Source organism: Corylus avellana, chromosome ca10 (genome assembly GCF_901000735.1).
Source record: "Corylus avellana chromosome ca10, CavTom2PMs-1.0".
NCBI classification, from domain to species: Eukaryota; Viridiplantae; Streptophyta; class Magnoliopsida; order Fagales; family Betulaceae; genus Corylus; species Corylus avellana.
This window is the reverse complement of record NC_081550.1, coordinates 7,745,387-7,766,870: the sequence shown is the minus strand read 5'-3', so window position 1 is coordinate 7,766,870 and position 21,484 is coordinate 7,745,387. Positions and strand designations below refer to the sequence as shown.

Sequence of the window (21,484 nt, the reverse complement as noted above, 5' to 3'; positions counted from 1 at the left end):
TTTATTTTAACCCTAAAATTTGTTTTTATTTAAAAAGAAAAAAAACGGAGGACCTAGAATTGCAGGGGTGGCCGGCAACTCCTTTGTTTGTTTGTTTGTTTTTTTTTTTTTTCAATATGAGTTTTATTTTTATTTTTATTTTTAAGAAGAGTGAGGTTTTTGGTAATTTTGGTTTAATTCCAATTAGAATACATATGTTGTTACCAAACTAAGGAATATGAATAACTATTTCATTCCACTTTCCTCTATTCCTAGTAATAGCTATTTCTTTTCCTAATGGAATACTCAATCCGCGAACCAAACAAGAAAGTGTCTTCAGATTCCCACTACATGCACATGTACACTTCACCTTGCCTTATTTGGCACAACTTAAGTATAAATGCCTCCACTGTAATACAATAGATCAAATATAGCCCTATTACACTTTATAACGGTGGATGTAAACCATCATAAATTCCTTGGTTTTTTTCTCTCTCTTTCTTTCTCTAAATATTCTTCCTTGATATTTTATTTTATTTAATACTTTAACAAATGCAACTATGCATTTCCAATGCTATGGTAGAAAGGTTGTCGACATTAAGAATGAATGACCTCATATATATATATATATTGCATCAAATATATGCTTGAATTAGAGCATCATCATAAAGGCCTCAGAAAGTTTCAAAAGAAAAGGGCATGTAAGTATAAACCGTTATTGTGTAAAATACTGAACCATTATGCAAAGTAATGTGGATAAAATTCCTAAGTATATCAATTTTTTTTTTAAAAAAAGTGAAGACATCATCATATATATGTAGGGGCCAAAAAAAGGACCGTATATCTGAGCAGGGACGGAGCAAGAGGGGATTAGGAGTGGCCCTGGCCCCTAAAACATATTTAGGGTTGTTTAAAAACCTTATTATGATGCCGCTCGCTTTTAAAAACCGTTTGGCAATCTTTAGAGTTAAAGTTCTTAATTTCGTCCCGGTGTCGGGCCAAATCTTGCGAAATCTTGTGCATAATTTAGGATGAGACCTAATGGAAACATCATCCAGCAAGCAAGCAGTAGATTGGTGCCCAAAAAAAGGGGTAAGCCGTACTACACAATCAAGCCCATGATTTGGAATCTTACTCCATGAGGTTTGACTCGACTGATAATTAGACAATAAAGCATGAGACATGGCAAAAGTTATGGGGGGAGTGGTGGAAACTGGTGGTGGTGGGGGGCACAAAACCAGGCATGGAGATGATGTGGTTGGATTTTTGTCTACCAATATAAATAGGAGCAATCCATAATTATGTGAGGAGACACCACTAGCTTTCTTTGTTGGGCTTGTGGCTATCATTATAACTATATATGTCTCTTACATTCTGTATCCATATGCTTCAGTAGATCAATGGGGCAAAGGAGATGCAAAAATCTAACCCAAGCCCACCTAACCATCATATCTTTCTGTTTGTTATTATTATTCAACTGATCTGCTTTGAAGCATTTTTTTTTTTTTTTTTTTTTCAAACCTTTTGCTGGCTTTGTGTTGCCGAGGGGTTGATAATTTGTGTTCACTTGTCGATGAATAAATATAAGAATATATAAATCAATTATAACTTGATTCATTTAATTAAATGAGTCAAATTTTTTAATTTTAACCCACTAATTTTATATTGGATTTATGTCGGATTCGCAGGTCGTGTCAAAAACATACAACCCTTATGTTGCTTGTTAGGTTCGAATTGTGTTGAGTATGGGTATCCTATATATGTTAACCCTAACTCGAACTTTTTTTTTTTTTTTTTTTTTTTTTTTTTTTTTTTAAAAAAAAAAAAAAAAAACGGATCAAGTTATAATTGACCAATTGTGGCTATTTAACCTGTGCGTAACCATATATAATAGCACCTACCCATTAGGAGTCGCACAGGAGGGGCTTAGATGGTGAGAACCATATGCACTCGTTCAAGTTCGATTGAGTCATAGCCTAACATAGCCCTATCAGGGCATCAATGAAAATTCAAGGCAGTTAATATTAATTATGCATATGTGAGAATTTTTCATTCCGGAAATTCAAACCTATGCCCTAGTACATGCTCTGACCACTTGAAAATTTCCTTTGGTCATTAAACCACTACCTTTGATGGCTAACTTGACCTATTTAGTTAAACAAGTCATACCCCTTAACCTTAGGGTGCGTTTGCCATTACGATTTTATATACAAAAAGTGTAATTTTTAATCAAATTGCATAAAATTAATTGTTTAAGATTGCATTTTCAAATTCTAGTTCCTTACTTTTTAAAAAACACATAGTTTTAAAAGGTAAACTATAATTTTGCCAAATATTTAATTATGTTTTTAAAAATAAACGTTTTCAAATCTCACTTTTTAAATCCAAACTGACCCTTAATCTGTTAATTTTGTGTTAATTTATATCAAATTCGTAAATTGTATATATATAAAAATAAATAAAAAAAATAAAAAAAAATTGACAGCTTTAATATAACCTATGTCTATGGAACCAGGAGTCGCAAGTTGTTGGGCTATACTTACAAGGCTTAGAAGGCCTTGATTGCTGAGTTTTACACACAAGTCCATAGTCCAAGTCTTGTCCAAATTCAATTTGGGCCATGCATATTCCTCCAATCTTGTCCCACAATCTAACATTTTATTTTCTTTTCTGCAAAAGTTTAGATGAAGTTTAATATTACCTACTTTTTTTTTTCTTTTCTTTTTTTTTTTCAATTTCTTATTTTCATTATTACACGAAGAATTAAAGCACCGATAACCATAAATGAACTCGTGAATGGCAATAAGTATGTATAGAGAGGTAGCTACCGATATGTCAATTGCTAGAAGATCGAGTCCAATTTATTAATTGTTTTCAAAATATATATATATATATATATGGAAGCCAATTTTCATGAGAATCTTGGCAATTTTCTCACTGGTGTCAGCTTGCATAGGATTCATCATCTCACCAAATCTTCAAATGGATTAGAAGAATATAAAAATTCCAGCCTTTTTCTGAAGTTATCGACAAATATACTGAGTTTATGCCAAAATTCCATATTTATTCCGAAATTTCTGCTATTTTTTTTTTATTATATGCCCAACTCCGTTTGGTGTTCCTGTTCCAGATCATTCCTGATGCATGCGGTAAAAAAAAAAAGAAAAAAAAAAGAAAAGCATTTAACAATATAAATGAGATCCACGTGGTAGCAAAAGAACTCTTGTGGTCTTCCTTTCTCTCTCTCTCTCTCTCTCTCTCTCTCTCTTTTTAATTTAATTTAGAAGTCTTAAATGTGGCTAATGAACGTCAATAATATATTATTGACCTACAAATAACATGGGTACTAGTTGCACATGCTTTAAAAGGGAACCTTATGTGGTCCATGTCGAATTTTAGGTTTTAATTAACAAAATTTTGAAAAATTGTACTTTTAAAGGGTTAACTACAAAGTTTCGTTTCCAAGGGGTATCCCAATCAGCTGGGAACCACACCTCATGAAGCGTAGGTCACTCGTTCAAATCCTTTCTCCTCCTCTTATGCGGACATAAAAATAAAAAAAATTAAAAAAAAAAAACTAAAAAGTTTCGACTTCAGAATTACCCTGAGGAGGTCTAATTGTCTCAAAACCATGTTTTAATTAAGGAGTTAACTTTCAACCCTAATTACTTTTCTTCTGGTAACTTCTTTAAATTTACTGACAAAAATTTTTCTCCAATCAAGTGGGGTGTGTTTTTTCTAAAGTAACCAACTAGCTAGCTTTTGAGTCATTAATTTGATTTTCACATGACCTTATAACGTGATTTATTGAACTAATTAATCTCTGTTAAATTTATGGTTCTCCCCTAGTAACTCTAAAAGAATTATTTTTCTTTTATGACACTTGTATCAGTATATATATATTTCACCTACCATACACGCTTATCAGGGGCGGAGCCAGGGGGTTTTGAGAGGGGGCATTTTTTTTATTTTTAATTTTTTATTTTTATTTATGGGAAAGAGGAAAATAAAATTATACTTTGATAGTTGAGTTGAGTTTAGCATGTTAACAATCGACATATATTACATTTATATAAAAAATAAAACCTAAACTTATAAACTGTGTTGCGATTTTGCGATTTCAAATTTGTAATTTGCAAATTCAATCAGTCAAATTTCTCTTCTTCAAGCCATTAAACAATTCAAATAAAGTGTTTAATTATTTTTTCTGAGAGGTATGCAATCAAATTTTTACACTAATTTATTATTAAATAACAAAATGTCTATGTACAATTTTATATTTAAATTGGTCAATATAGATTAATTGTTTATGAAAATAAAAAGCAAAGATAAATTATAATTTACATTTATATGTTTTAAACAATAATTATTTATTTATTTATTTATTTATTTTGTAAACTATATTTTTTTAATATTTTTAATAAATTTTTGTTCAATTTTATTTTTTAATCTTAACCCATTTGAACCAAAATCTTATATTGAATGTTTATTACTGTAGTATAATATATTTTCTACATCAACCATTATTGCACAGGACTCGGCGGCTAGGGAAGATAGGCCTCATAAGGGACCTCACACAATTGTTGGCTTTGAGATGCTGGAGAGTGTCAAAAATTGGTTTAGGTAGATATAAACATAAGGGGAAAATTCACTTTACCCCCCTGAAGTTTTAGGAGTTTTCAATTTGAACACAAAAGTTTACAAATTGGCAATGTACCCTCCGAATGTTTAAAAATTTTTTAATTTAAACATTCCGTTACTAATTTCCGTTAAATTGGACGGAATTTTTTTAAAAAAAAAATGCCTGAGGGTAATTACGTAATTTTATAGATTTTCTTTCAATTTGACGGAAATTAGTAACAGAAGGTTTAAATTGAAAATTTTTGAAATATTAGGAGGGTACATTGCCAATTTTTAAACTTTAGAGTTCAAATTGAAAAACACCTGAAACTTCAGGGGGTAAAATGGATTTTTCCCTAAACATAAACTATGTTATGCATGATGAAAATTATTTTCCTTGCTTAACTAAAAACATTTTCAAGTTGACTAGTATTTATGCTCCACAAACATTCAAAAATAGGAAAAAACATGGTTTTAATTTTGAAAGAAAGTTTTCGTACGTAAAATGTAAATATTGGGAAGAGATGAGTAACTCACATATAGTAGGTAGTTTATAAAGAGATAGTCATGAGTATTGTTGTGTCCCTAGGCTTTATAATGAATTCTAAAGATATTTCAAATTGACTAGTCATTTTGGAGTGATAACGCAGATGTAGCTAGCGTTTTTTCCTATTTCGTTACATAAATTCTATTGTAAAGGTGCTCTCTAAATTGCGAAGATGAGACCCCAAGCACTTATGCTGAGTTGCTATGTAGTTGGCTATTGTTATACAATTTAGCATTATATATATTAATAATTTATTGAACCAGTAGTACTTATATGAAAGAAATTATGTTTTACTACTCCTCATTTGAATGTGTCTATTGTCAACCAGCTTAAATTGAACCGATATTCTTTTCTTAGCTAAAGACCTTGATGAGACAATGTCAATTTATTTTTAGATGACAAAAAAGCCAATTACAATAATTGACTTTTTCAGATGAAAATATGTACAAAGTTTAGAAGTCAATGCTGGGATGCATCATCACCAACATTTGATATTCCAATTTTTGAAAATCGTCCTACAAAATCTTGAAATGTAAACGTAAATGAAATTGATACTATTTCGTTGGAGTATGATTTTGGATTGCGTCCTCAAATATGGGATTATGATATTATTCAACGGGATGAAATTTGACGAGCTTACATTAAAGTTGGTCTGTACCAACCTATCTTTCAAAGAACCAGAAATCTAAACTAGTTAGTCATTTTTGTAGCTTTCAACCTTCGTAGTTCAAAGCATTTTTTTTTTTATGACTTGAATATTTGCTTGATAAAGATGCATTCCACTATTGATGGGTTCAAGAATTAAAATAAAGTTATGGATGCAAAAAAAAAAAATAAATAAATAAAAATTGTGCATTTCTTAATCATATATAAAATGATCATAATTCACTTCACATAGTTGTCGAGAGATTATGTGAGGACTTAATGAATCAATCTCAATACACACAAAAAGTGTTTGACAATTTCACTTATGATCAAATTTCAAACAATCAATTGTAGTTGAAGGTCTTCATTGATTTTTTCGAGTGCTTGCATGTAAAGGTATTGCTTTTAGAGGACAGGATGAAAATGTAAGTTCCACAAATCATTAAAATTTTCTTGAAATATTAGATTTTCTAGTTTTTTACAATGAAAATCTTGTTTAAGTGATAGTTAAAGCTCCCAAAAATGCTTCGTACATATCAATAAAGATATAAAAAGAAATTTTACATTTTTCTTTTCCGCCAAAGTAAAAAAGGTACTTCACAAAGAAATTGGTGATATGAAGTTTTGAATAATTGTTGATGAAGCTCGGGATGACACAATGAAGGAGCAAATGACTCTAATTTTACGATTTGTCGACAAAGATGGCTTTGTGTGAGATCTTTGTTTTTTTTTTTTTTGGGCCTACATTAACACTAAAAAATGATATATATTATGTATTGTCTGATCATAATCTAGACATTCAAAATACTTGAGGATAAGGATATGATAGCGTAAGTAACATACGAGGTGGGTGGAATGGGTTGCAATATTTGGTTTCAAATGATTGTCCATATGCCTATTACATTTATTGTTTCACATATCATATTTGCATTCGACACTAATGATAGGATCAAAAGAAGTAATTATTTTTCATCAATTTTATACTAAATTTGCTTCTATTATCAAAATTGTTGGTGCCTCATGAAATCATAATGAAAAATTCAAGGTTGCTCAAGCTGCTAAAATTGCACATATGATTGAAATTGATGAGCTTGAGAGTGGAAGAGAATTCAATCAAATTGCCAAATTGGTACTTTACAACGAAGTAGTGATATCGTTAGAGTTTCGACTTGAAATCAATTTTTAATTTGATCAAAATGTTCAGTCCAACATATGATGTTCTTCTTAAAATCTTTGATAAGGGAATAAATTTCTTCCCAACGAGTAATAGACTCAATTTATCAAGCAATGACTCCATTTGTTTTTGTTTTTATCTTGCATCTCTTGAAAGAAACTATGCTGATCACCAGTAATTTATATCAAGAATTGCAATGCAAATCTTAAGAAATTTTAAATGCCATGGATCCTGTTTCACATACTAAAGTACTTGTCCAAGAATATAGAGATAATAAATGTAATGCTTTTACTTACCAATGTGAAATCATTTTTCTAGAAACGTAACATAGATTTTCCAGATATAAATGCTTGTTAGGTCGAGCTCGCTATCAATAAGATGACTTTATTAAACATCATTATTATGTCATTTTTTTTTTTTGTGCCACCATAGATTCTCAATTGCAAGAATTAAATCGCTGATTTAATGAGCATGTGGTAGAGTTGATTATTCTCAAGTTGGCTCTTGATCCTCGAGGTGCATGTGAATCTTCTAAGATCGATTTTGTTCCATAGTTGGTAAACCAATTTTATTCGTAGGACTCTACAGATCTTGAAAAAGAACAATTGAAAATAGAACTTTACCATTATGAACATAATGTAGTTCAAAATTCAGATTTTCGGGGATCAACAGATATTTCTAAATTGTGTCAATGGTTGGTAAGCACCAAAATATTAGCTACCTATCAACTTGTTTTCCAATTTGTTACACTTGTGTTTACACTTCCCGTTTATACCACAACTATAAAACAAACACTTTTAGATATGAATATTATCAAAACTAATTAAGCTTCGCAATGACATTGAAGATGAGTTTTTATTGATTCTATGATGTTGAATAACCAAAGAGAAATTACTGTGAAATTTCGTATAGATTCAATCATAAAAGATTTTCGCGATTTGCAAGAACGTCGACAGGGTTCCATTTTAATAGTTGATTAGGTTGAAAATTTAAATATATTAAGATTATTTTGTGTCTTATCTTTTGTTTATATTTGGTTAACATTGAATGGACATTAATTTAATTTTATATATTAATTTAATATTTAATTTTAATATATTTTTTATTCATGTCTTAGCCTCATTTTATAAAAAATTCTTGATTCTCTCCTTGACGGTAAGCTGCAAGTTCAAGGGCTTTTTGCCTATCTCCCTTGCATGATATGATGAAACACAAAATAATATAGCTAGAGCCAGGCAGCCAGGTTTTGAAATTCTTCGATTTTTTAAATTATTAATATATTTTAACCCAAGCAATAATAAATCGGCCTAAATTTTAGTACAGCACATGCATAAGTCGGATTCCTTTCTTTTTAATTAATTTCTGGTTGCTTTGTTTAATATGTTTAAAGAAATTGAATTTTTGGACCTCAACGGATAGAAATTATTTAGCCTAAGATATTGAAGCATATTTAGAGTGCGTTTGAGATTGTGATTTTGTAAGAATAATTTGTGTTTTTAAAAAAATAGCAAAAAATTTAAAGCGTTTGACATTGCGATTTAAAAAGCGCTTAATTTAAAATAAAAATAAAAATTCTACGATTTTTATAAGCAAAGTAGGATGTGCATATTTAAAAAGTCACGAATTTAAACCAAAATAACATATATTTGATAAAAAAAAAAGGAACTTTTTAAAAAATAATAAATTTAATAAATACAATTTTAAAATTTAAATTTATTAAAATCGCAATCGCAAACGGATCTTTAATCAATGGCTTGTTTCTTAAAAGTATGGTACGTGCACGTTGGGACAAGAATATTATGGATCATGAACAAAAACTAATGCATTTTGATGTGTCCTGAGCTGTCTATTTAGCATTTGGGGAGGGGACTTATGTCGTTTTAAAAGTTTGATAAAAAATGAGTTTAGAGTGCTACGTACGTACCAAGACACGTGGCTAACTCGATTTAAAGATATATTTTACTCTTCTACAGGCTGTTTTTTATTTATTTAAAAAAAAAAAATTGAGGCAAAATTGAATTTAAGTTATGTCTTTATCATTTTTTTTTAATTAAAAAAAAAGAGTGCTAAAAATACATTTATGTTGACACAGCTACGAACTAATCGACAAAAAAATAAAAAAATTATATAAATAATCTATAAAATTATATAAATAATCTATGAGTGTCTTTAGGTGTACTATAACATTTATTATAAATTTTCTGACAAACTAACACGTGTCGGTGTAAAATTGTTGAATATGACTTTGTTGATTTAATTAGTTAGTGATTAAAAGCACTCGTATTGGGTTTAACAAAGAAAAATGATAAAGTCATAATTTAGATTTAATTAAGACCTAATTTTTCTCTTAAATGACAGTTTTTTTATTTTTTTATTTTTTTTAAAAAAAATTCTTGTGGAGGAGAGAGAGAGCTTTAAACTAGGAGAGAGAGAGAGAGAGAAATTGGGTCTTAGTGCAGTTTAAATTGTGGATGTATCAAACTTCTTTAACAAAATAATTTTTTAATTTTATTTTTATAGTAAAAACTTTTCAAAAATATTTTATATCCCGCTCAAGAAAATAACTAAAAATTTGTTGAGTTGCGGTAGCATTGTAAAAAAAAAAAAAAAAAAAAAAAAAAAAATAAATGAAAACATGAAAGTGAATAGTTAAAAATGTTGGCTAGCCTAAATTGAAAAAGTTAAATAACTAAAATAGAAAAATGTTATCCTATACCTTCAATTTAGCTAAACATTTATTGAGCCGGATGTCATCAATGATCTAATTTGTGGACCATATATGGAATTGGTTGACAATTCCAGCCGGTATATACATTCTTAATTATTTATCTAATTATTAAATTATCACGCCAATTTATAAAAAAATTATAATGAAAAGTTTACGTATCTTCATAATCAATTTTATTAGAGTGTGGTTGCTCATATGACATATCTTAAGATAACAAATAACGCTGCTTTGACTGCCCCATTAATCTCCCAGGCTGCTAACGCGTACCGCACGCGATGCTCCTCCGACTTTCGCTTTCTTTCATGTGAAACCATTGAAACAAAAGTAGGCGAGAAGAGAAAAAATAGAGTGAAGGTGCATTAATTCTTCAATAGGTTCAGCTACTGTTGACCTTTTTCAGTTTTTATTTTTTATTTTTTTTTAGTTTTTATTTTTTAATTTTCTTTATTGGGTTATAAATATATTCAATTATTTTCCACGACCATCACTTTAAAAAAAAGTCTATTACCGACAATACTCAGCAAAAGAAAAAGTCTATTGCCGGTATAGTTAAGTTACCGGCACATCGCCTGATAACTCTTAACCGTATAATTGTTATAGTAGGCGGTGAAAAAAAATTGCTAACTATTTAAAGATGTGACAGTTAACAGTTTTAAGTGTATGCAGAGATAGTTAATAATTACTAACCGCCTACCATAATAATAATAATAATAATAATAATACAAAATGACATGGTTTTGATGCCTTTGATATAAGGTTATCATTTTGAGTTTAGAAAATGATCTTTATTCATAAAAAAATAAAAAATAAAAAATAAATAAAATTGTTGAGCTTTGTTGGATGTTGAAGCCTTTTAATTAATTATTTAAAAAATGCCCAAAATAATCTAAAATATGTCATAAAAATGCTCAAGAAAGGCTCAAACACCAAAATAAGCCCAAACTGCCCATTTTTAGAAAACGGTATGCAATGCGGTTATGAATATTAATGACTACTAACTGACAATTATTTTAAAACTATTAACTGTTTAAAGCACAACAGTTACAGTTACGAAAATTTGATAATCACCTAAAACAGTTACAGTTAATAGTTAAAGGCAATAACTGCTAACCGTAATAGCTTCTACACTCTTAGATGCATGCCTACATGTTATGTTACCAGTGATGAGAATCACATTCAAGCATCATTGACATGACAGTGATATATAACAAATTTAAAGATGTGAAGATGAAAGTGTATCTCTCTTTTTATATTTTGTATTTTTCCCTTTTCCTGCTTGGCCTTTATTTTTATTTTTTTGTTTTTAGTGATAATTGAACGAAGTATACAATCAAGGATATTGGAACTAGAGGGCGGCGGTAAAGGCCATAGGCCATAGGCCATGGGCCATGGCCTCCTTCCCCCCTTCTAGTTAAAAATTTATATATAACAAAAATATTTATATATAAATATATAGTTAAAATATTTTATGTTTTTATGATTAAATATTTATAAACAGCCACCATTTTTTTTTCTTAAAATATTTATACATAGTTGAGTATATATACATATTTTCGGCCTAAAAATTAAGCTTCGCCCTTCCTAATAATAAGAAATTCTAGCTTTTGTCTCGGTCGGTACAATGATATATTTCATATATGATCGGTGCAAAGTACTCCCTCCATACAAATTGAGTAAAACGTTGGTTTTGCTAATGATCGAGTGTGACCCCAAAAAATTATTTGCATTCAAAGGAATTAAAACAATATTAGACTTGATGAAAATGCCACCAAAACAAAATCCTTACCACTTTAGCCAATCCTTTAGAGTTGTATATTCACTTTGTCTTATATTACTCCCAAATAGTACAAGTATTTGAAAAGAAATGCAAATACCCATGTGGTGCACCCATAGCATCCATGCAATAAGACTAAAAAGGGAATTAAATAAGAAAATAAAAACTATTTGATGCATTTTCCTTTCTTTTTCTTTCTTTTATATATATAACTTGCAATGTTCTCACAAAAACTGAAGAACAAGAAAATTTGCTTATCACTTTAATTTTAAAAATTGAAAATCCTGAACTAAAAGAAGACTATATATCTTAAAAAACTCAAGAACACAATGATTACAAATACTAATAAACCTAACAATGCAAAAATCTCTCTTGATGAAACTATATATATATATATCAAGGTCTTGGGTTTCGGCTTGACTGATCCTTCTACACGTTATTTCTCTATCATCCTATATGCAACTAGTAATTAATGGACCACACCTGATCCTGAGAATGACTTAAAGGAAAAATTAATGCATTACATGGGGTTTTAAACTCTCCACCTACATTTGATTATTATTGTTATAAGTACAAGAAAAAGATTGATAGTTTCTGTGATTCTTGTTCGATTTGATTAAAAAAAACAATGACTTTTTTTAATTAAACCATTGGGTTTCGTGGATTACGATTGATCTTGTGAATCAGAAAAAAACAAGAAAAAAGGTTTTGTTGGCTACTTCCACAGCCACAAATATCATATTAATTACATAAATATTGATGTTGTCATGCAAGCAATTAATCAATTAATTAACTACTCGCATGCATGTTACAACAATAACAGTTAACGGTAATCAAGTTGGTCAAACAATAAAAACGTCTAGGTTTGAGCCAATCACAAACTCCCATGCATGTTACAAGATCGTTTTTCAGTTGACCCAGAGCCTTGTTCTTAATGAAGTACGAGTATAATTTATAGCAGCAGCCGTGAAATACGTGGGAGCCCCATTTGCCCCCCATGACAAGCTGTCGGTACCTGCAATATTGCAGCTAGCTTGCGTCAAGATCCAGATAGATAAAATTAATATGAAAATATATAATATTCATGTCTTGGAAAAAAAAAAAAAAGAAAAGAGTCAAAACGTACCCCCATATATGCCCAATTCCCTAATTAGAGCCTGTTGGGTTAATTATTGGTTAATTAAAAAATGTTAATTTGCAGTACAATATATAAAAAGTTATATTTGCTAGCTAGTATCTACATATGTCATGTTGGTTCAAATTTTTTTGAGTCCAAATAATATTAAGTTAAGTTTTATCAAATTGGTGTAAGAGGCATCTTGCACAAGTTTGAAATTTATTATTTAAGAGTGAGTATACAAAATAATTTGAGAAAACTTCACATAGGTCATCTGAACTTCTACGAGTTTTTAGAAGACTCCACAAAGTTTAATCTACTTCATTCATTAGAGTTTGGCGTTAAACAAATGTTAAAATTGATGAAATAACCTTTTATACATTTAAATTTACCCTTAATTTCACATTAAAAATAAAACAAAAATGAAAAAGTTGAGGATATTATGGTATTTTTAATAGCCTCTGTTATGATTTAATGCCAAATTCTAACAGAATGGGTAGATTACATCAAATTAGAGTTTGATTGGTGAAATTTAGAATTTTTAAACTTTGATATAGTCTTCTCAAAACGTGTGAAAGTTGTAGAGAAACCCCCCCCCCCCCCAAATGGCTTTCATCATTAAAAAAAAAAAAAAAGAGCTGTATTAAGTAAAAATGATTCGATTTGATTAAAAAAAGAACTTTAAAAAGCATTATTTTGACTTTTCTGCTTTTAAAAAATAAATCAAAACCTATGTTTTAAACGTAGAAAAAAAAACTGAAAAATAATATATTTTTTTAAAAAATATATATATTTCTTAAACAAGGTGTCAGGCTCCCTTTGCAACACCGACTCTACCCCCAAGACTCCTTATTCATTCATTTATTATTGCGCCAACCAGTCAGTCATTTATTTATTTGTTGATCTTTTCCTCCTTCCTGGAAAATCAAAATCTCTCTCTCTCTCTCTCAATTTCCGTGTTTTGACTTTATAATTTCAACAACTTACTTGCATCAACTCTCTTACGGTATAAAAGCCGCAGCTTCTCTCATATAATCTTCAACAAGCCAAGGTTGAAGCCACATATTCTTACAAGTCTAGCCAATTTCCAGCTTTTTTGTTTGCCTTGTTTGATTTCTTTTTGCATTGTTGTTCAAACTTTTTACCTCTTTAGCCTCATCTACTAAAAACCTGGTCTGAAAATGGATGAAATTGATGTTCCTTCACATTTTCTTTGCCCCATCTCAATGGAGCTCATGAGAGATCCGGTCACCATCTCAACCGGGATAACCTACGATCGGGAAAACATTGAGAGATGGTTATTCTCATGCAACAACAACAACACCACTTGCCCTGCAACCAAACAAGTCTTAAGCAGCAAAGAAGTTACACCAAATCATACTCTACGCCGGTTGATCCAAGCATGGTGCACCCTCAACGCTTCCCATGGTATTGAACGGATTCCGACGCCGAAGCCGCCCATCGACAAATCCCAGATCGTCAAACTCCTCAACAAGGCAAAGGAGTTCCCAAACATGCACCACAATTGCCTCAGAAGGCTCAGATCTATTGCTTTTGAAAGCGAAAGCAACAAGCGATGTTTGGAGGCAGTTGGAGGAGTTGTTGAGTTCTTGGCTGCCTCAATCATGGATGAAGATGGCCATAATATTGAAATAGCCGTTGAAATCCTTTCTATTCTTAAAATCTCGGAAACCCATCTCAGAAATCTCATAAACAACGATGGTGGTGAATTTGTGGGGGCCTTAATGCAGGTTTTGAGGGTTGGAAATTACCAATCTAGAGCTTCCACAACCATGCTATTGAAGTCCGTGTTTGAAGTTGCTGATCCTAACCAAATGATCACCATCAAAAGGGACTTCTTCAGGGAGATTGTTTGTGTTTTACAAGACCAGATCTCACAGCAGGCATCCAAGGCGGCATTGAAGCTTCTTGTGGAGCTTTGTCCTTGGGGAAGAAACCGAATCAAAGCCGTCGAAGGTGGCGCGGTTCTAGTGGTGATAGAGCTGCTTATTGAGACATTGGAGAGAAGAGTGTGTGAGCTTCTGCTTGTTGTTCTGGATCAGCTTTGTGGATGCGCCGAAGGGCGGGCGGAATTGTCTAAGCACGCTGCGGGGTTGGCGGTTGTGTCGAAGAAAATACTTAGGGTTTCTCATATGGCGACGGATAGGGCGGTGAGAATTTTGTCTTCGGTTTGTAGGTTCTCGGCGACTTCTAGGGTTCTTCAGGAAATGTTGCAAGTGGGTGTTGTGTCCAAGTTGTGTTTGGTGCTTCAAGTTGATAGTAGTTTGAAAACCAAGGAGAGGGCTAGGGAGATCCTCATATTGCACTCTAGGGTTTGGAAGAATTCTTCATGTATTCCTGCTCATTTGCTTTCATCCTATCCATCTTCTTGATAATAGCTTTTTTGTGTGTAAATATAATCGGAATTAGGCGTGCAACGAGGAGAAAATTAAGATCTTCGTTTGATAAAGCTTTTTAAATAGTATTTTTTGCTTTATTAAAAAAATGTCTGGATCAATATGACATAAAAGTGAAAATAATATTGAAAGTCGTTTTGTATTTGAAGTTATTTATTTTTACTATAGTTATTTTACTAAAAGAATAAAGCTGTTTTCTAAAAAACGTTATCAAATGAGGTCATTTCCTGCAAACTTTGGGTATTATAAAAATGGGTTTGAAGTACTGGTGTCCAAAAAAGAAATAGTCAATCTCATAGGTTTGTAATTCTTCGAGAAGTTAGCATGGGCACTGCTTTATTTATTTTTTAATTTTTGGTCAATGGAACCTTTTTGAGCATGTCATTTTTTGTTATGTTCCTCGTACTCTAACCTGTTTAGTGCAAAACAATTGAATCTGTCCATGCAACGAAAGAAGGTCGAGGTTCCCATCATTAATTAATATGCAAATTTGAAAAGCGTTGTAACAATTTGGATTTTAGTGGAGATTCAGTCGAAATAAGGAAAATGTCTCACTAATCTTTTGACTTTTCTAGATTGATGCCAATTTTCTTGGAAATTTTCCCTGTAATTTAGATCTCTAGCTAAAATTCAAATAAAGCAGCAGCTGATTTCCTGTTCATGTAATTGTCGTGAAAATGACAAAGGAATTGAAAAAATGATCCGGAAAATTTAGGTAAATAATTGATAAATGTAAATTTAGAAAATTCACAACAATTTGACAATACAGATCGAATTTTGTAACTAATTTTTTTTATTAAAAAAATCGATTAGTATAAGCCCTAGCTAGCCTCCTCAGTATTATATGTCCCTACGCATTATACCAAGTGAAAACTATATTAATACCACATAGCCCTTGAACACATAACGAAAATTGAATAGAATCTTTCTAGCTTCCACTTCAATTTTTATTTTCCTAACTTGCAAAGAAATACAAAATAAAATAAGAATAAAAGATTTCAAAAAATCTGATATTATAAATTTCTGGAAGAAAATAGATTATATTATGTAGTTATCCCCGGCCAAGGGGTAGCTTAATCGGTTGTGAACCATGTTTCATGAAGCGAAGGTCACTAGTTCGAATCTCCCCTCCCCCCCTTCTCTTGTGTGGACATACCAGTATATATATATATATGGACATAAATTTTTTCCAAACCAGTATGGAGGAAATATTTTCTAACCCATGTAAAATAGTGTCAAGTGTCTATAAACATTTAAAATGCACATTAACAGGTTTGGAGGAAATTTTTGTCATATATATATATATATATATATATGTGTGTGTGTGTGTGTGTGTGTGTGTGTAAATTTGAGTGGGCTGTGGCTTGGGCTTAGAGTTTTAGGAGGCCATTGCCCTTCCTAGTCCCTTAGCTCTGCCTCTGCCAATGATTACTTGCGTATTCTAATGTGGATCAGGTTTTCTGACATTTAAAAATTAAATTAAATTCTCAAAATACAGAAATTTAGGTGGTTTTAGGGCATTGAAACACTTGGAAAATGCCACATATTAAAAATGTGGCATGTTATTGAATCAGCCAGCTAAAACAATTTTCCTCCCAAAATACTTATTTCTCACTTTTGGAGAGACGTTTATTCTTTTTCTTCATAAAATTAAAAGAGAGTTTTTGGCTCAAAACTTGTTTACAACATATATAGCAATAATATGATGAAAATATACTCAATTCTTAACTGTAACACACAATCTTTTTAATATGTGACATTTTTCAAGCATTTCAATGTCTAGAACAACATAAATTTTGTAATTTGAGAATCTGCGATTTCTTGAAATTACTGGGAATCCTAATCCAATGCACCTTGTAACTAATTAATGTATATAGTTAGAGACGAAAATCCTAGAGGGTTCAAAGTATAAACGAGGGGTCAAATATATTTTTGATAGGAGTCAAGCCTTTTAAGCATAAAACACACACACTCCAGGATCAAAGTATAAACGAGGGGTCAAATATATTTTTGATAGGAGTCACACACACACACACACATTTGATTCACCGTGATTTAGTGGGCTGCAGCGAATAACAACAACAAGGAACTGATAGGTATTTCTAAATCTTGATTCTATCAAGTAATCTAAGAAATATTCTCTAAAATGCTAGATACTTTCTAGATTTTGAAGGAAAACAAAAGACCGCTCAACTCTGAGGCTTCTTATTAAACAAAACTCATATATAATCAACAACTGCGTTTCTAGAGGCTATAAGCTTGTATTTATAAGCCCCCAAACCTTAAACCTAATAAATTCAGAAATTTTAATTCTATGAAGCCTGTCTGGACAATACATACCCTCGTCCGGACGGGCACTAAATAAAAGTGCATAAATTAAACATAGTGCTGTCCACCTTTTCAATATTCCATTTATAGCCCGTTTTGACCTATTACACATCAGAATTGGCCAAACCTTGTGACACATGACTTTGTAGATATTTAAGTTAGCTTTCCAACGCCATAAATCTTGCTCCAATCAAAGGTCCGAAACTCTAGATATGGTATTTTTAGTAAAATTCGTCAGACAAAAATAACATAGGTGTCCAGAGAGTCTTCTAACGAGCTTGCAGACGAGGTTTGCCAATCTACATCAATATTCAAATTTATAAAAAAAAATTAGGGTTAAATACATTTTGGCCCCATGTGGTTTAACACCTTTATTTTTACCCACTTGAGTTTCAATTCGTATCACAAATGGTACCCCTATTATTGATTAAAATGGAGTTAGCACTCTTGCCCAACTTCCGAACAAAAAACTGATAATAAAAAGCTGACACGTGGTAGTGAGTAGTATTAAAAATGAAAAAAAAAAAAAAAATCAAGCAATTAATAACTAAAAAACTAAAACAATTTTTTAAAAAAAAAAAAGAAAAAAGGGGCATCGGGAGCCACCCCTCTGGGCAAAAATGGGGGTGGCTCCAACCACCTCATGACTAGCTAGGGGTGGCCAAACCACCCCCAAGGGCCATGGAGGTGGTTTGGCCACCCCCAGACCTGCCGCAGGAGGTGGCCAAAACCACCCCCAAGCCAATTGGGGGTGGCCGAGCAACCCTCAAAACCTTTCGGGCCACCCCAAAAATAGTTTCGGCCACCTCCTAGCTGGCAAAGCCAGCCCTTTGGGCAAAAATGGGGTGGTTGGAACCACCCCTTGCTTTTTATTGGGCTGACGGGGACTTCCTTCAGTTTTTTGGACGAAAGTTGGACGGGAGTGCTAACTCCCTTTTAATCAATAATAGGAGTATCAGTTGTGATACGAATTGAAACTTGAGTGGATAAAGTAAAGGCGTTAAAACACATGGGGCAAAAGGTATTTAACCCAAAAAATTAAAAGAAAATTTGAAAACCAAGGGGTGCCATGGCCCCCTTGTCTATTAATAGCTCCGTCAGTATATATAATACATGACCATTATTAGGAAAAAAAAAAAAAAAAAACCCAAGTAATACAACTTAAATGTAGTAATTTTTATTTGAGATGGTCGACTGAAGGAATTGAGAAATCAAATGCATGTTTATATTTAGGAAAAAATTCACTTTACCCCCTAAAGTTTGAGATATTTTTCAATTTGAACCTCAATGTTTAAAAATTTGTAATGTACACCCGAATGTTTCAAAAATTTGCAATTAATACCTTCCGTTACTAATTGCCGTCTAAGTAGACGGAAATGACATCACGTGGGATTTTTATGCAACGTCTTCCAATTTTCCACCCAACCTAACTAGTTAAATGACGTAATTGCTCCTTATTAAAACTCAACGCCTATTTTGATTTTTTTCCTCGTCAACCCCTTTTGAACCCCTTTTGGGTGTCGTGTGGGTGTTGGAGTGAAAAAGAAAAGGAGCAAATGCCTCTCACCTGCTCCTATGCCAGCAATTTCTGTGTACTTAGATGGCAATTAGTAACGGAAGATGTTAATTGAAAATTTTTGAAACATTAGAGGGGTACATTACAAATTTTTAAATATTGAGGTTCAAATTAAAAAACACGTAAAGTGAATTTTTCCCTTATATTTAATTTAGCTTGTTTTCTTTTGTTTCATAATTCTCACAATTTCCCCTGCAATGTTGTGAACACATCATGTGCACCTTAAAGCATGCCGCTTCGAGAAGGAGATGAAGACCCAAATTGAAATTATTACAAATAGCAAGCCGGGAAATTGAATTATTATTATTATTATTTTAGTACAGAAATCCTCCATTTTGTTCAACTATAGCAGCAGGAGGATAAATATGTAAATTCTCGGGGCCTACATATTTGAAACTAGGGTGTGTTTGGCAATATTTGACTTGCAAAAGTTCTAATTTAAAAAAAAAAAAAAAAACAAATTGAACTCTCAAGCATTCGAAAATCCACTACATAAGTTCATTGCCTAACACACCCGATTTTGACCAAATGAAGTCATATATATATGGGGAAAATACAGTTTATCCCCGTGAAGTTTCAGGGGTTTTTCAATTTTAACCTCAAAGTTCAAAAATTGGCAATCTACCCCTCTGAAGTTTCAAAAATTGACAATTTAAACCTTTCGTTTAATTTTTCCGTTAAAATGGACGGAAATTTATGAAATTACATCATTGCCCTTAGGCTTTTTAAAAAAAATTTCTGTCCAATTTAACAAAAAAATTAAACGGAAGGTTTAAATTACCAATTTTTGAAACTTCAAGGGCGTAGATTGCCAATTTTTGAACTTTGGGGTTAAAATTAAAAAACTCCTGAAACTTCAGGGAGGTAAACTGCATTTTTCCATATATATATATATATGAATTTGAATAACAATGATGGCATCACTCTTAAACGGTTGACGAAGTTTTTCTAATTCGATCTCTAAATATACCATAATGGTGTTAAAAAAAAAATGTAAAAAACACATGTTCAAAGGGATATGATACACAGAATTTAATTTCCAAAACCATTTTAATTAATTAAAGGGACCGGGCCCCTTCTCCAAAGATATGGGGCGACTAGCATGCATGCATGCATGGCAACTGAAAAAAATTGAATCTTGATGCTAATTGTGCTCTCAAGAAATTACAATGGAAAAGAAAGATTGCAGAACTTATGAATTTGTCTAATTCTCGAAAAAATGAATACAATACGTAAAATTGTGCAAATTCAATCTCCTAGTCTACGTTGTCTTCCACATGAACAATGAGTATTATATTCAAGATGAAGAGGAAGACTTTTTTCATCTTCATCGGTTTCGTTGATCGGAAAAAAACTTTCCAGTCCGACCGAAATGTTCTTACTCAGGCGGCAGAGCACGTAGGAAGAGGAAGAAGAAAAACCCACTCGGGGCCGAGTCTTAGACATTGGTAGGCTGTACTCCTCCATGAACCAGGCACCATCTTGGGGCGAGTCCGGGTTCCGGTACCAAAAGCACTTCAACATTGCAATCGGAATTACCGACCGGGAAGCGCAGATGGTTATACACGACTCCTTCCTCCAAGTCCCGCCGGAAATGATGCGCCGGTCGACTGCGGAGGTACTCAACCACTTCAATTTGGTGAACAAGTAGAGGCCACCGGCGAAGTCTTTCAGAGAGGGATGGGGACCCATGAAGATATCCCATATCTCAGAAGGGTTGTTTTCACCGTAAAGATCGAAGTCAAAGATGAGATCGGCGGTGGGCAGTGGCAGTCCTATAGCCTTACGGCGAAGGTATAACCGCACAAGTTCGTCTTCCGTTGGCCAGAACTTGTAATCCGGTGCCCCCAGAGAAGAAGAATAATCCATAATATAATCCATAATAACAACTTGAGCTTCGTCTTCAGATTTACTCTATAGTTAGTTTTGGCCGTTACGGTTGGAATCTTTGCAGAGGGTATATATATATAAAAGCACGTTAATTCGGCTAGGGAGAAAGAAAGAAAGAAAAAACCCAAAATTTCAAAAAAAGGAGATAGAGCGACCCGTGACGTGGCCAGGGGAATTTGGAAATAGCCGTTGAAATCCTTTCTACTCTTAAAATCTCGGAAACCCATCTCAGAAATATCATAAACAACGATGGTTATTGAAGTCCATGTTCGAAGCTGGTGATCCTAACCAAATGATTGTTCAGGGAGATAGTTTGTGTTTTACAAGACCGGATCTCACAGCAGGCATCTAAGGCGGCGTTGAAGCTTCTTGTGGAGCTTTGTCCATGGGGTAGAAACCGAATCAAAGCCGTCGAAGGCGGAGTGGTTCTAGTGTTGATTGAGACTAAAACAAATGTGAAGAAAGTGTGATAAACTTCAATGTCTAACACGTGAGTATATTCAAGTATTTATAAAAAGCTAGACTTACAAGTGTGCTTAACAATAACCAGAAACAGAAAATACAAGATAAAGGGGATCGGATAAGAATACATTTGAATTCTAAACTGATCTCATGATCTTCTATAACCTGTGGCTGAGTTATCATCTTAATTTATCTTTTGTATTGTGTTTCTGGGATAGTATCAACTT

The 21,484-nt window shown here is 32.4% G+C and overlaps 2 protein-coding genes across 2 annotated transcripts; one reads left to right on the top strand and one right to left on the bottom strand.

Annotated features, from left to right (window-relative positions):
* Window positions 1–13,754: 13,754 nt before the first annotated feature.
* Window positions 13,755–15,016, top strand: LOC132164586 (E3 ubiquitin-protein ligase PUB23-like). The gene has a single exon (XM_059575122.1). The coding sequence runs from the start codon at window positions 13,766–13,768 to the stop codon at window positions 14,975–14,977; it is 1,212 nt and encodes a 403-aa protein (XP_059431105.1). The 5' UTR covers window positions 13,755–13,765; the 3' UTR covers window positions 14,978–15,016.
* A 5,137-nt stretch (window positions 15,017–20,153) lies between these two features.
* Window positions 20,154–20,774, bottom strand: LOC132162852 (NAC domain containing protein 52-like). Its single transcript, XM_059573071.1, has one exon. It carries the CDS (start codon window positions 20,772–20,774, stop codon window positions 20,154–20,156), a length of 621 nt encoding a protein of 206 aa, XP_059429054.1.
* Between the last annotated feature and the right edge of the window lie 710 nt (window positions 20,775–21,484).

What these genes read in the sequence shown, in the direction of transcription:
- LOC132164586 (XM_059575122.1), top strand. Translation starts at nt 13,766, where the DNA reads ATGGATGAAATTGATGTTCCTTCACATTTTCTTTGCCCCATCTCAATG.
- LOC132162852 (XM_059573071.1), bottom strand. Translation starts at nt 20,774, where the DNA reads ATGGATTATTCTTCTTCTCTGGGGGCACCGGATTACAAGTTCTGGCCA.